The sequence below is a fragment of the Gallus gallus genome, chromosome W (assembly GCF_016699485.2).
Source record: "Gallus gallus isolate bGalGal1 chromosome W, bGalGal1.mat.broiler.GRCg7b, whole genome shotgun sequence".
In the NCBI taxonomy this organism is placed as follows: Eukaryota; Metazoa; Chordata; class Aves; order Galliformes; family Phasianidae; genus Gallus; species Gallus gallus.
This window is the reverse complement of record NC_052571.1, coordinates 7,774,501-7,790,785: the sequence shown is the minus strand read 5'-3', so window position 1 is coordinate 7,790,785 and position 16,285 is coordinate 7,774,501. Positions and strand designations below refer to the sequence as shown.

General features: G+C 43.3%; 1 protein-coding gene across 10 annotated transcripts in view; it reads left to right on the top strand.

Annotated features, from left to right (window-relative positions):
- NEDD4L (NEDD4 like E3 ubiquitin protein ligase) overlaps nucleotides 1–16,285 on the top strand; it is a 399,166-nt gene that overhangs the window by 315,270 nt on the left and 67,611 nt on the right. For 9 of the 10 annotated variants that reach the window (XM_046905153.1, XM_046905152.1, XM_025144553.3 and 6 more), the window contains 2 exons: nucleotides 10,123–10,188; nucleotides 12,134–12,363. The exons of the other annotated variant lie outside the window; for it this stretch is intronic. In XM_046905153.1, coding sequence (XP_046761109.1) covers nucleotides 10,123–10,188; nucleotides 12,134–12,363 — 296 coding nt within the window. The remainder of the gene's footprint in view (nucleotides 1–10,122; nucleotides 10,189–12,133; nucleotides 12,364–16,285) is intronic. 10 annotated transcript variants of the gene reach the window in all.

Genomic DNA, 16,285 nt, shown 5'->3' with positions numbered 1-16,285 from the left:
GGCTTTTGCCTTGGAATGTCTTGGAAACGTTCTTGATTGGTTTGTGACTGTAAATCTTAGAATACTTCTGTTTCTTCGGATGGATAGAGACTAGTTGCAATTTTTATATTGCTTTGCTATTTCTGAGTGAAGCTCCATCCATTCTGAAACTGTATAGCTAAACACTCTCAGTGGGATTTCACACTGAGATATGTGGAAGCTCATTGATTCTCATTTTTTTTCTGTTTTCCTCCTGTAGCCAGAAACTTTCTGTGCTAGATGCTGTACTGTGTTCAAATATTATATTTTGGTACAAAGCTATGTGTGAAGGGCATCTGCTCTGATTCTTTGATCAGAAAATCTTGGGAGTTTTGTACCAAGTGCTCTGAGCTGAATTCTAGATTGTAAATTTTTAAGAATGCATATAGGAGAAGTGTTCACATTTATCCCTTATCTGGGTCATTAATGTCTGTGCAATTCTATTGAACTCAGATGTTACACCACTCATTTTTGAATTTCTGAAGAACAAAAAGTTGTTTCCACTTAGTATGGAACAGTTGTAATAACATTGTGAAGTTTTAATATAATAAAGACAATAATTCGGCCTACCAAATTGAAGAATCATAAAAGTTCCTTCATATAAACTTTTGCAATATAAACCTTAGGAAAAATGAATAAGTTTTTACTTTCAAGTATTACATGGTGGCTTGTTCCTGATTCAAAAAGAATGTTAATTTGTTTATGAAATGCTTTCAGATTTTAATTAAAGACATTATGAAGGCATACATTTTCATTATGAATAATTTACAGAAGTAGCTTTGTCACTTCCTCTCTAAGAATGGGATTCATTCACCTAGAGCTGAAAGGAGAATTTCTAGCCATGGACATTCATTGTGAGTTAACTCAGCTGTGTGGGCATACACTGTGTCCTGCACTTTTTAGAGGGCAGCAATTGTGGTTCATTGTATAGCTTTACCTGAAACCTCTCAACTTGTTCTTAGGGGCATTTTCAAAATTCTCTGAATTTTGTCTTTGTGTAGCACCTAATAATCCTTAGTGCTTCCAGCTGTGTAAATCCATATCCTTTGATAGCAGCAGTCTTTTTTGAAAGTTAAAAAAAAAAAAAATAAATAACCATATGGCATGCTTATTATTTCCTAATGAAACACATAGATGTCAGCATTGCGTTCATCTTTTTTCTCTATGTTAAAAATAGGTTTTGCTTTTTTCTGTTCCTAATCTAAGGAGAAAAAAAAAGAGGCTAAGTAGTTGATAAACAACAACAAAAAAAAAAGGGTAAAACTTTAATTCAGTGTACACATTAAGATATAATTTTGGATTCTGTACTTCATGCATAGTGTGGTGTTTTTTTTGTTTGTTTGTTTTTTGTTTTTTTTTTTTTGAATGACCCTATGGCATACATACTGTAGGGAAACTCTTAGGTCAGGGCTTGAACTGGTGACTGAGCACCTGGTGAAGGGATGTGGCTGGCCCAGGGAGCACAGGCAAATTGTTTGCACCTGTGTTCTCCATGTGACCAGAAGGGGTGGACCCAGGGTGGGGCCACCCTGGGCTCATATCATAGAATCATAGCGTGGTTTGGGTTGGAAGGGAACTTTAAGATTATCTAGTTCTAATATTTCTGCTGTAGACAGGGATATCTCTCACTAAACTAGGCTGCTTATAGCCCTATTCTAGCCTGGAATAAATATATAAGAGCTAGCTACTGAAGGGAGAGCATCTCTTGGACCTAGGCTGCTCCCTCCCTAGTGTGCCAGAGGGAAAGGTGCTTGGGGGGGTGCTCTGCTGGAGTGTGGTGAAGCCCCTGCCCTATTGCTGTTGGGCTGAGGTAGGGGACCAAAAAGATGAGGAGGGTTGGAAGTGATTCCCAGTTTGGCATTGTGGATAACCCCACTTCCCTTCTGAGAGGAACAAAGGGCCCAATATGTAGAGCTGACCCTCATCATAAACAAGTCTGCAGCCTGCCTGGAGCCTGGATTGGGGATATCACCAGGATGCTCCCCAACCTGGTGCACTCAACAGACTACTACCCGCTACTGATCTTTCAGACAGGTGGGGAGGAAACTGCATCCCGTGGTCTGAGGGGAATGAAGAAAGACTACAAAGCCTTGAGATGGTTGGTGAAAGACTCTGAGGTGTGAGTTATTTTCTTTTCCCCCCTTCCATTTTCAGGTGAGGATATGGGACAGAATAGAAGGATCTAGTCCATAAATGCTTGGCTCTGAGATTGGTGCTACAGGCAGGGCTTTGGGTTCTTTGATAATGGCTTGTTTTATAAGACACTAGGCCTAACAGTAACACATGGGAAAGGTTTATCTCTCAGGGGCAAAAGGGTTCTGGGACAGGAATTAGCAGGGCTCATCTGGAGAGCTTTAAACTACATTCAAAGGGGAATGGAGCTGTCACTGGGCTTGCACTGGTGGGGCAGTGCTCTAGTATTGATGAAGACTGGGAGACCCCCCCAGGGTGAAATCAGTGTGCTCAGCTCGCTCCCTGAAATGCCTGTACACCAATGCACACAGCACGGGGAATAAGGAGGAAGAGTTAGAAGTCTGTGTTCGGTCAGGACGTTATGACCTGGTGAAAATTACAGAGACATGATGGGACAGCTCACATGACTGGAATGTGGTCATGGATGGCTATGTCCTTCTCAGGAAAGACAGGCCAGCAAGGTGAGGTGGTGAGGTTGCTCTTTACGTGAGAGAGCAACTACAATGTATTGAGTACTGCGCAGAGGTGGATGAGGAGCGGGTTGAGAGTTTGTGTGTGAGAATTAAGGGGCAGGCTGGCATAGGTGATACTGTTGTGGGTATCTATTACAGGCCACTGGATCAGGATGAAGAAGTTGACAAGGCCGTCTTCAGGAAGCTGATAGCAGCCTCGCAATTAAATGCCCTGGTTCACGTAGTGAAACGCTGGCTGGATGGCCAGGCACAAAGAGTTGTGGTCAATGGAGTTAAATCCAGTTGGCGGCTGGTCATGAATGGTGTCCCCCAGGGCTTGGTACTCAGACTGCTTCTATTTAACGTCTTTCTTAATGATCTTGATGAGGGGATTGAGTGCACCCTTAGGAAGTTTGCAGATGACACCAAGTTGGAAGAGGGTGTTGATCTACCAGAGGGGAGAAAGGCACTACAGAGGGACCTGGATAGGCTGGATCGATGGGCCAAGGTAAACTATATAAGTTTCAATAGGGCCAAGTGTTGGGTCCTACATTTTGGTCACAGCAACAACCCCAGGTTGAAGTGTGGAAATCAGACCCTGTAGCAATATAGAGCAGGTATGTTTTTATTAGGGATGCGCATATGCCCTGGTGCAAGGGGGATCACTCCACCTAACTTGCACACCGTCAGGAAAAAGCGTGCTACAGATATAGGCTGAACTAATACATAATCAATAGTTGACAGCAATTCGGATACATATTCATTACATTCCTGAGAGCCCATTAGCATGCAGTTCTTCCCCCCCTTGCGCATGTGTAGTAGGTCGTGGTGATGAAGGCTCACAGTCTTCCTCGCGAAGGCTCGTAGTCTTCCTCGCTGCAAACTTCTGACCCCGAAGGGGGGGCATCCCCTGAACTGGTTTCAGCTTGCCCTGTAGACATCTAATCACCTCCCTGCCAGATGTTTTTGAGCTGCTCTCCAGTCCTTATCTTTATGGCCTTCATCCTCCTTGTTATTCCAGACCTAGTGTGTGTGAAAGTGCTTGGAATCCTTTGTTTTCTAACTCTCTCTACATAAACTATCTCTATTTGCCCCTTATTTCTACTTTGTGAAGCTACTTTCCCTTTTCTTGCTGTGAGATCCTTCTTTCTATAACTGCAGGGTCCTGTTCTCGCTCTTCAAGGCAACCCTACAGGCTTGGGGAGGAGTGGCTGGAAAGCTGCCTGATGGAAAGGGACCTTGGTGTACTGATGGACAGTCAGCTGAATATGAGCTTAATATGAGCTGAATATGAGTTTACCTCAGTTGATGAGGACTGGGTTATGGACCAGTTAAGCAATCTGGACATCCATAAATCCATGGGCCCTGATGGGATGCACCTGTGGGTGCTGAGGGAGCTGGCAAAAGTCATTGCTGGATCGCTTTCCATCATCTTTGGTAAGTCGTGGGGAATGGGAGAGGTGCCTGAGGACTGGAAGAAAGCAAATGTCACCCTAGTCTTCAAAAAGAGCAAGAAGGACCCTGTTAACTATAGACTGGTCAGCCTCACCTCCATCCCTGGAAAGGTGATGGAATGACTTATCCTTGGTGCTGTCTCTAGGCATATCAAGGATAAGAGGGTCATTAGAGGTAGTCAGCATGGCTTCACCAAGGGGAAGTAATGCTTGACCAACCTAGTAGTCTTTTATGAAGAAATTACCATCATCTATCCACCTGGTTAAGCAGTGGATGTGGTCTATCTTGATTTCAGTAAAGCATTTGACACCATCTCCCCCACAGCATCCTTGCAGCTAAACTGAGGAAGCGTGGTCTGGATGATTGGGTAGTGAGGTGGACTGTGAACTGGCTGAATGGAAGAAGCCAGAGAGTTGTGGTCAATGGGATAGAGTCTACTTGGAGGCCTGTGTCTAGTGGAGTCCCTCAGGGATTGGTACTGGGACCGGTGCTATTCAATATATTCATCAGTGACTTGAATGAGGGAATAGAGTGCACGGTCAGCAAGTTTGCTGATGACACAAAACTGGGAGGAGTGACTGACATGCCAGAAGGCAGTGTTGCCATCCAGTGAGACCTAGACAGGCTGGAGAGTTGGGTGGGGAAAAATTTAATGAAATACAATAAAGGCAAGTGTAGAATCTTGCATCTGGGCACGAACAACCCCAGGTACCAGTATAGGTTGAGAACTGACCTGTTGGAGAGGAGTGTAGAGGAAAGGGACCTGGGGGTCCTAGTAGACAGCAGGGTGACCATGACCCAGAACTGTGCCTTTGTGGCCAAGAAGGCCAATGGCATCCTGGGGTGTATTAGAAGGGGTGTGGTTAGTAGGTTGAGAGAGGTTCTCCTCCCCCTCTACTCTGCCCTGGTGAGACCGCATCTGGAGTATTATGTCCAGTTCTGGGCCCCTCAGTTCGAGAGGGACAAGGAACTGCTTGAAAGAGTCCTGCGCAGAGTCACAAAAATGATTAAGGGAGTGGAGTCATCTCCCTTACGAGGAAAGACTGGGGGAGCTGGGTCTCTTTAGTTTGGAGAAGAGGAGAGTGAGGGGTGATGTCATTAATGTTTATAAATATGTAAAGGGAGAGTGTCATGAGGATGGAAGAGCCAGGCTCTTCTCAGTGACATCCAATGATAGGACAAAGGGCAATGGGTACAAGCTGGAACACAGGAGGTTCCACATAAATATGATAAAAAAATTATTTATGGTGAGAGTGACAGAACACTGGAACAGGCTGCTCAGAGAGGTTGTGAGGTCTCCTTCTCTGGAGGCGTTCAAAACCCACCTGGACATGTTCCTTTGTGACCTGATCTAGGTGTTCCTGCTCCAGCAGGGGGATTGGACTAGATGATGTAGTGGAATTCCAGGGTCACAGCCTGAACCAATGGGTGGGCTATGTGAGTGTGTGGGTGCCTGGAACGGGGGGGGGGGGGGAGGGGTGGTCTGGAGCCACCCCTTCTGTCTCTGCAATACTTCCTGTGCAGTCTGAGTCTGTGCTGGTCCCTCTCTTTGCCCCTGCCCTTCTCTCCGGCGACATGACGGTACGAACGGGGGAGGGACACATTCCTCAGCTCATCTCTCTCTACACACTGTTACAGGGAGGGGTGAGTCAATTCCTTTTGATATCTTTTCCTCGAGTGCCTATTTCTCAAATAAAGGCTCTGTCATTGCCTTCATTTGTTCTACAATGATCTTTCAAGGTCCCTTCCAATCCCTGATATTCTGTGATTCTGTGATTGCGAGGGAATACTGCATAGCTAGAGATTCCCTTCACCAGTTGGGTGAGGTCAACTGTTTTTCCTGTATGTGACTATTGACTTACCTGCAAACACTTCACCTGGTATCGCCAAGAACCTATCAGAAGCAATTTTGCTTCTTTGTGAGCAGAATGTTTGGTGTAGTTTGAAGGATACCAGGGAAAATATCCAGGACTTAAAAGACAGAAATGGCATTCTTAAAGATTTCCCCCATCCAAACCAGTGTGGAATACAACTCCCTTGAAATGAAATTATCCAGACACATCCTAGGGTTTCTAGCATTTCTGTGGCATTCTCCTGTGGAGGTAGTAGAAAAAAGGGGACCAGTTATGGGGACATTTCTAAGTTGCCATCTTGTATGGTTGAATTTCTTGAAAACTTGGGAAACTGTGTTTTGACTACAAAGGAAATACAGCTTGCTGCATCAACTGTGACATAGCCACTATTAGTAGCACTGAGTTCCACCAAATCTGCTGAAGAAGAGTTAAGGGAGGAAAAGGAGATGTTATTTATCCGCATAAAGCGATTAGAGCAGAAACTTACCTTGTTGGTGGGGCAATATGCCCAAATAACAGGTAGGAATCTACCAATGAAGAAAATAAAACCCATAGTCTTAAAAGATGATTGGAACTCAGAGCAATGGGATCCTTGGAATATAACTGAACAACAACAACAAAAGAATAAAATAGAAAATACTTTTGTTGAAGTGAAAACTATTAATGAAACCCCCAAAAAAACTATAAAGAAGACCCAAGTAGAGGCTTTGGTACAACCAGAACCTCTAGAAATGTGACCAATAGTGACTCAAAACTAAAACTTCTCAGGGAAGGCCAGCAGGTATACTACCTGAGGGATGGCCACCTGATGAAACAATAGTACATACATATACAGGCAAGCCATTGGTAGCTGAATTAATGGATCTAGTACAAAGATTTAAACAAAAAACAAGGGAAAGTGGTTATTAAGATTGTGGGACATGGAGGCAGAAGCTGTTATGGTTAATGGGCCTGGAATGTCAAAGCTAGTTTCCATCACATCCCGCCCAGCCATGTGGCAAAGATTACACTCAACTGTTAGACATGATGACGAGAACCATTCAATATTACAAAGGCTGGTAGCTGTGTGTAAGCTTACATGGCCAAATGAAGGCAATGTGTCCACTCACAGTAGAATGTGGGATAACATGGAAGATTTACAAACATATATAAGTGAATTAGGAATGAAAGTGGCCATTTACAAGGAGGACTAGTTGGACGTAGTTACATTCTCAGATGGGATGAGAGATCTAATCCTGCAGCAAGCCCCCTCTCATAAATATGGCACCCTAGTAGCTATTTTGAGCCTTCTGGTAGCTGGAGAGGCAACTGTCCAACAAGCAGTGCAGATAGTAGCTGACCTAGTAGAAACAGAACACCTAAGATCCAGGTGAAATCTGTGCCTTATAGAAACTAGAGAGATTTGATATCATAAACCAGCTCAAAGGGTTCTACAATCAGGGCTGGTGAGAGCATCATGCGGGCAAATGTGGAATGATCTAATAAAAGCAGGGGTCTAACCCTAGGAGATAGATAGACAACTGAATCACATATTATTAAATTTATGGCAGCAACTTAAAGCTGATCAATGTTCTAAGCTCACCCCAACAAGAAGGGAAGATGTAAGAAGAATAGAGTGAGTCCCCACCCAGCCATGGAACTTAGAAGATGTCTTGGAACCTGCAATGTGAAGGCAGCCACCCCAGGTGGCCCATTTGGCTGCTGCTGAGGCTTCCTCAGAACAAGTTCTGTGTCTAGATAAATTAAAGGCATGAAACGAGGGCCAAGGTCCTCCTAGAGTTGGGACCTCCTTGGGGGACTGGAGGCTGTATGTTGAAGTGACAATCTATTGATCTCAAAAGAATATACAACAGGTCATGGCTCTAGTAGATACTAGAGATGAAATGTATAATCTATGGCAATCTATCAAGATTTCTGGGCACACATACTGTTACAGAAGGGTTTGGTGGGAAAATGATTTCAGTAACCCAAACTTGGTTGAAGTTAGGTGTTGGGCATCTACCCTCCTGGGAGTATAAAGTTTCTATAGCCCCAAATCAGGAATATATATTGGGTATAGATATACTATGGGGATTGACTCTCCAAACTAATATTGGAGAGTTCAGGTTATGGATAAGAAATATTAGTGCCTGGGAGGTGCAATCAATTTTGCAGGGATATGCAAAGCATGAGCCCATTTGGTTAACCTAGCCATGCTGGATCGCTAATGTGAAGGAATATTGACTCCTAGGGGGATGAGAAGAAATTACAAAAATTATCCAGGAATTAGAGAAAGTAGGAATTATATGACCAACATGTAGCCCATACAACTCTCTTATATGGCCAGTCTGGAAACCAGATGGAACATGGCACATGACTGTAGATTACAGAGAATTAAATAAAGTAACCCCACCAATTCATATACCCAATTGTATGGGAACTGTTGAATCACAGCCTGAACCTCCAAATGATCACCTGAGGTGAGCACTGAGTCAGCAGTGGGAGCACAGGTGAAGGCAATTCACCTGTGTGACTGGAAGGGGTGGAGCCTGGCTCCACCTCTCCTAGACCATATTTAAGGGCTGACTGACACTAGGGAAGGATCTCTTTCTGGAGATTGCTTTTCTTGGATTTTTTTCCTGTGAGCTTAGGACACAGGTGAGATTATCTGGTTGGAAGAAGAGGGTGGACAAAGTAGCTAGTGGGCTGAATTATGAGCAGTGAGGATGGTTATAACCCAAGAGCAAGGTGATAGCGCATTGAACATCTGCACGGATAGCTGGGCAGTCTACTGAGGACTCACACTGGATTGCACAGTGGGACACTCAGGACTGGACTATCCATGCTGGATCAATCTGAGGCCGAGACATGTGGCTTGATATATGGAAGAATATATGCCTACCATGTATCCAGATATCAGCCCATGCAGTCACCTGGGAATGAAGCCAACACACTAGCAGAGGTCAGATGGCTGAAAGACTTGCCAGCAGAGAACCTCGCTCATTGGTTGCAAAAGAACTTGTGTCATGCTGGACAAAAGATGATGTAGGCATTAGTAAAAGCATGGGGACTGTCCATCTGAATGTCAGATATCATCCAGGCATGTCATGACTGCAAAGCTTGTGCCAGAATGCCACCAAGGCCACTACCAGAGACAAGAGCCCACCTTGCTAGAGGACACGACTCCTTGCAGAGATAGCAGGTTGAATATATAGGTCCCCTTCCTCAGTCTGAAGGGGCTAGGTATGTCCTGACCTGTGTTGATACAGCAAGTGGGCTATTGCAGGCCTATTCAGTACCTCAAGCAAATCAATCCTACACTATTAAGGCACTCGCCAAACTGATGGCAACATACAGTACTTCTCAGGTCTTTGAGTGTAACCAAGGAATACGTTTTACAGGTGCATTGGTACAAAAGTGGGCTGAGGAAAATAACACTGTATGGTAGTTCCATCTGTCCTATAATCTGATGGTTTCAGGCCTGATAGAACAGTATAATGGCATTCTAAAGGCTGCTTTGAAGACTGACTCCCAGTCCCTGCAGGGGTGGACCAAAGGTCTGCATAAGATGCTGAGATATTTAAATAAAAGACCCAGAGATGGTCAATCCAGTGCCCTGCATATATTACAAACAACTTAGGCCTCCACTGCTTAGGATCCAATTAAGGGAAATGATGTATGCTTGAAACCCTAAGTTGGGATGCTGAATAATCTTCTGCTCCCTACCCCTGAGAACCTTGAGATGGGGACCCATAAGGTAAAGTAGCCTTGGGAGGCTGTAGGGGAACTATTAGATCATGGCTTGAACTGGAACACAAGCAAATTGTTTGCACCTGTGCTCCTCATGCCACCAGAAGGAGTGGACTCAGAGTGGAGCCACCCTGGGCTCATATAAGGACCAGCCACTGAAGGGTGAGTGTGTTTTGGACTTGGATTGCTTTGTTGCCTTGGGATTTACTTTTACTTTTTGGATGTGTTCAGTTTTTTTTAATACAACTTTTAGCTTGTCTGGGAGTATTTTGCCTGGCATTGTGAAGAACCAATCAGAAGTAATTTTGCTTCTTTGTGAGCACAGGTGATATCTAGATAGATATAAATTTGAAAACATAGTTATTTGTTTAAATGTTAAATAATACATGGAATAATGTAAGTTCACAATTTTCTCTCTGTAGGCAGTTCCATATTCTAGGGAGTTCAAACAGAAATATGACTATTTCCGGAAGAAGTTGAAGAAACCTGTGAGTGTAATCATACTGCTTTGTGTTCAAGTCAATTATGTTATGTCTGGGGAAAGTAGTGAGATATCTTAAGGGTAGATACAGAATGGTGTTTCCTGGTTGTCATATTCCTTAGAGGAGCTAAGTAGAAACCTGCAAAACTAAGTTAAGATTGAATTTGATGAGTTTCTCAACAAAAATATTTATTAGTCTTTATAACTCTCCTTCTCTGATATGCATAGAAAGTCAAAGTGATGAGACAGCTGTAGTGGAAATGCAAAATCAAGGCTTGAACCAGTGATTGAGCACCTGGTAGGAAGGCAGGGCCAACCCAGGGGAGCTCAGATGCATGCAATACACCTGAGTGACTAGAAGGGGTGGAGCCAGGATCCAAATGTTCCCAAACCTCATTTAAGGGTTAGCAGTGGAAGCAGGGGTATCTTACTGGAGACTCCTGAAAGCCGGAGGCCTTCTGAAGGTAAGCAGCTTATTTTCCTTATTTCTGTGCCTGCTCCTGTTGCATTTGAGCAAATCATCACTCACTGCAGCCTGGGATCTTGCTACTCTGTTGTTATTATTGTACTTTTCACCATATTACGCCAACAAAGAAATAACAGGGATTCACTATTTTCCATTGTAACTGAGATTAATTGGTATGTTAGTTTCCAAGCCTTTATGTTAAAAAAAGGATTGGTATTTCTTATTCATCTACAACAGTGAATTTGGGAGAGCAGAGCCCCCTATATTACTGGTGTTATTGTTCTGTAAAAATAATTTGTTCAATTTCAGGGAACATGACACTGATAGTAGGGTCAAGTGCACCCTCAAAGTTTGCTGATGACACCAAACTGTAGGGTGTAGTTGACGCACTAGAGGGATGGGATGCCATCCAGAGGGACCTAGACAGGCTTGAGTAGTGGGCCCAGGTGAACCTTACGAGGTTCAAAAAATCCAAATGTGAGATCTTGTTCCAATACAAGCTGATGGATAAAGGATTGAGAGCAGCCCTGCCAAAAAAGTCCTAGGGGTACTTGTGGATGAGATGCTGGACATGAGCCAGCAATGTGCCCTCACAGCCCAGTAAGCCAACTGCATCCTGGGCTACATTTAAAAAAAAAAAAAAAAAAAAAAAAAGTGTGGCCAGCAGGTCGAGGGAGGTGGTCCTGCCTCTCTACTTTGTGCTGGTAAGGCCTCACCTGGAGTACTGTGTCTGGATGTGGAGCCTTCAGTACAGGAGAGACATAGACCTGTTGGAGCACATCCAGAGGAGGGCTGCAAAAATGATCCAAGGGATGAAACACCTCCTATGAGGCCAGGCTGAGAGAGCTGGGACTCTTCAGCCTGGAGAGGAGAAGGCTGTGAGGTGACCTGATAGCAACTTTTCAGTATCTAAAGGGGAGCTACAGGAAAGGAGAGGCTCCTTAGCAGAATTTGTCGTGATAGAACAAGGAGAAACGGTTTCAAGATTTAAAAGGGTAGATTTAGATTAGATAAAAGGAAAAATTCTTTTTCAGTGAGGGTGGTGAGGCACTGGGACAGGTTGCCCAGAGATGTGGTGGATGCCCCATCCCTGGAGACTTTTAAGGCCAGTCTGGACCAGGCTCTGGGCAACCTGATCTGGTTGTGTGTGTCCATGTTTGTTGCAGGGGAGTTGGACTAGATGGCCTTCATATATCCCTTCCCACTCTAAGGATTTTAAGAATAACTTTCTCTTTTTTTTTTTTTCTTTTTATGTTGTTTTCATTGTTTTATCAAGTAAAGAAATCTCTGTATCCCAGTACTGGATTGTACCCAGTTCACCATAATCTATCAAGCTGTAGACTTAGAAAGCATTGGAAAACTAGAGTAAGGAATAACTTGATATGCTCAGATGTTGAATCTGTCATTTAATTTTCTTAACCTTTGGTCAGTAATTCCTTGAAGACTATTTAGACTAATAAGTGTAATGTACTCTGCTTTCGCATAGGATGATATACCAAGCAGGTTTGAGATGAAGCTGCACAGAAATAATATTTTTGAGGAGTCCTACAGAAGAATCATGTCTGTGAAAAGACCTGATGTACTGAAGGCCAGGCTCTGGATTGAATTTGAGTCAGAAAAAGGACTTGACTATGGAGGTGTGGCTAGAGAATGGTTTTTTCTCTTGTCCAAGGAGATGTTCAACCCATATTATGGTCTCTTTGAATATTCAGCAACGTAAGTGTCCATTAAAATGTTTTCACTTGCAGGTGATATACATAAAATGGGAGGCTACGTTGGGAAGTAGATGCATATGTGATAGTGCAGGTTTCTCTGATAAGAGTATGCAAACATTTCTTTTTTTCTGAAAACCTTTTGATTTGCTGTTGAAATCACATTAAAACATTCTCATTCTTAGGACAGTATTCAGTGTTGTCTTGCTTGCAGCAATAATGTCCCACTTCTGCGATTAGCGTTAGTGAGAAGAGTGAAGACAAAAGACTTCTTGTGCTCTCCCAGTGGATCGTAAAACACCTACTTTATGGAATTGTATTGCTCCTTTCTAATAAGCTTACAAAATAAATAGCTTCTCATTTACACTTAACCAGGACCAGTGTTATATACCTAATTGAGTTCTGTTGTGGTTTTATGATTTTTGTTATTTGTATTCCACATCATAACAAAATGTAGTACCCTGAGAGTTAGAGTTAATGCTCCAGTTCCATGAATTGTTGATGTTTCCAGGTACCTGGCTCTCAGAAGATAAAAGAACTACATAACTCAGACTTCCATTTTCCGTTTAGAGGGAAAAATAAAACTGCTCACGAGTCACAAGACTGCCCCTTTCTTTTACTGCTTGTCACTGTGGTGTGTGCTCCCTAGCTGTCTCACCTTCAGCATTAGAGTAAAGCCTTTGGTTTTGGACACTGGAGGTACCACTAGGATTGCAAGACCTAAATTGATGTTTTTAGGTTCATCTCCCTGCCTTTTCCCTACCCCTCCCCCCCCGCCCCTTCTCCTGGGGTGTAGGTCCCTCTGCCTCATTTAGTCACTAAATTGGCCTGGAAACTGTTGACAAGTTCAAATGTGCTTTTTGTCCAGTTTCAAAACCCCTGAGTGGTGCATTTGTGTAAATGAGAGAGCCAAGACTCTTGCTTAAAGTACATTGCTTTTGTCTGCCTAAGAAATTCCACTCTGTGTGCTTAGCTACAGTATAGATGAATTTCTTCATTGCAGGCAGCAGTGCTTATGTTTTCATGTCAGTATTAAACTTGCTCCTTTTTTTAATGAGTGTTGAATAAACTGTGAAGTAGATGAACAAAGACTATACAATGAGGGTCTTCTTCATTTGTGTCTCACAGAAGACATTTTTATTTCTAGAGGGAAGCACAGCTTACGGAAATATAGGCTAGATCAGAATGCTTGTGTTAATAGTTCACTGGGTAGTTTGGTTGGAAATATTTCCATGTATGTCATGGGTGTCCAACCTCTTGGCTTGTTTGGGCTGCATTGAGCAAAGAGGAGCTGTCTTGGGCTGCATATATGTAGGTTGTTCTGAAAGTAATGCATTTTATTTCCCTGAAAACTAAAGTGGATGCAAAGAGCACAATAACCGTCTTTGATAGAGTAAATTCTCAGATTCAGAACGCTTCCTCACTGTAGTCACTGCTTTTAGGAATGTATTTTCACCAGTGACAAGTGAGCCTGCGTTGATGTTAACAAAGATGTATACCAATGAAGGTGACCTGCTGTCACCACTGGTTAAGTACACCACCCACTGCCTCAACATGCTCCCATCCGCTGTTTGGTGTCCATAAACATTCATCAAGCATCAATGGATGCTATGTTTTTCATGTAGAGTAACTCCATGTCACGCCTTTTGTTTCATATGTGTTTCTGTGTCAGATACCATTGTGTCAAAGTGCTTCTCTGCTGCTATCTGTCACACAGCAATGATATGTAACAGAATAGTGGTGGGAAGGTTCAACATTTACTGCCATACCACCACCGTTTGCCTCTAATGTTGTCAATGGTTTATGGACTGTTTTTGCCTGATTCTGTGTCTAGCAGGGCGGGGGGACCAATGGACCCATGCCCCATGAAAGGGTAGGGAGATGGGCCTAAAAACAAAACAGTGACAATGATCTGAGGAGGAACAAAATAATTTACTACATAATAAATCAGAATGCAAGATAACACTCTATAATAAAATGTAATACAATATAACTAGAATTGAAACCAATACATCATAAAAGGAGAGTCTGAAAAACTGAAGGCCTTCCTCTAATGCTGAGGCAAGATGTCTAGCTGGGCTGAGCAGAAGGGAAAAAAGGGACATCTTGTGACATGCAAACAGTCTTATATTTTGCTCTGTACGGAAAATGGAACAGAACAATGCAAAGTCCTATGGGGTGTGTAGTATGTAGTTGTTCTCTCCTGAGAAACGGGTACCTGGAAATATCCGTGATCTGTGGAATTGGAGCAACATTAACTCTTTAACTCCCAATGCACTACATGATGTTATGATGTGGAATACCAATTAGGAAAAATCAGAAAGCCATGACATTCCACCCCTTATTCTACATCACTACGTCATGCTTAATATGTATATATACATATGAGCAATAATTAACAAGCATTATGTGTGCATGCATATACATATAGTTACTGACTGCACTCCCCCAACATCAAATTCCCTTGTGGTACACATTGAACATCCCAATTTTTCTACAGCAAAATACAGCAAAATTTTCCTGAGCAAAAATGCTTTAATGGAGAGATTAGCCCTTTTCAAAAGCTGGAAGGACCCAAACTGCTTTTCCCAACGTGCACTTCACATGTACTACAGGGACCTTATCTCCCTCTACAAAATGTAGGGAGCTGGATTGGGCAGGAGCATTGTGATCCTCGAATATTGACCAACCAGGTGGCTTCTGCCAAATTCTTCTCCCAATGCTTAAATGTTCCACCACCCATTGCTTTCAGCATAGTTTTTAACAACCCACTGTATTGTTTGATCTTACCAGAGGCTGATGCGTGATAGCGGGTATGATAAATCTATTCAATGCCATGATCTTTGGCCCAAGTATTTACAAGAGAATTTTTGAAATGAGTCCCATTATCTGATTCAATTCTTTCTGGAGTGCCATGTTTCCATAGGACTTATTTCTCCAGACCTAATATGGTGTTTCAGGTGGTTCCATGGGGCACTGCATATACTTCGAGCCACCCAGTGGTTGCCTCCACCATGGTAAGCACATAACGCTTACCATCGCCTGTTTGTGGCAAGGCGATATAGTCAACCTGCCATTCCTCCCCATATTTATACTTTTGCCATCGCCCTTCCCCCCAGAGAGGTTTCATCCTCTTGGCTTGTTTAATTTTGGGGCGTGTATCACATTCATGAACAGCCCGTGCAATAGCATCCGTAGTTAAGTCCACCCCTCGATCTCTAGCCGACTTATATGTTGCATCTCTTCCTTGATGGCCCAAAGTCTCATGGGCCCACCGAGCTAGAACTAATTCACCTTTGTGTTGCCAGTCCAAGTCTATTTGAGCCACCTTAATTTTAGAGGCTCGATCTACCTGGTGGTTATTTTGTTGTTCTTTAGTAGCCTGACACTTGGGCACATGAGCTTCTACGTGATGCACCTTTACAACCATATTCTTTATTTAGGCAGCAATGTCTTTCCACAGTTCAGCAGCCCAAATAGGTTTACCCCTTCGTTGCCAGCTTTGTTCCCACTGCAGTAACTACACCCATAAGGCATTTGCCACCATCCATGAATTAGTATAAAGATAAAGCATTGGCCACCTCTCCTGTTCAGCAACATCTAAGGCCAGCTGGACAGCCTTTACCTCTGCAAATTGGCTTGATTCTCCTTTTCCTTCAGTGGCCTCTGCAACTTGTCGTGTGGGGCTCCACACAGCAGCTTTCCATCTGCAATGCTTCTCCACAATGTGACATGATCCATCAGTGAACAGGGCATATTTCCTTTCATTTCCTGGTAGTTCATTGTATGGTGGGGCCTCTTTAGCATGTGATACCTCTTCTCCTGGTGATGTTCCAAACTTTTTACCTTCAGGCCAATCCTTCTAGGATTCCTGGACGACTGAGGTTCCCCATTCAAGCTCGTCGTGTAATCAGTGCAATCCACTT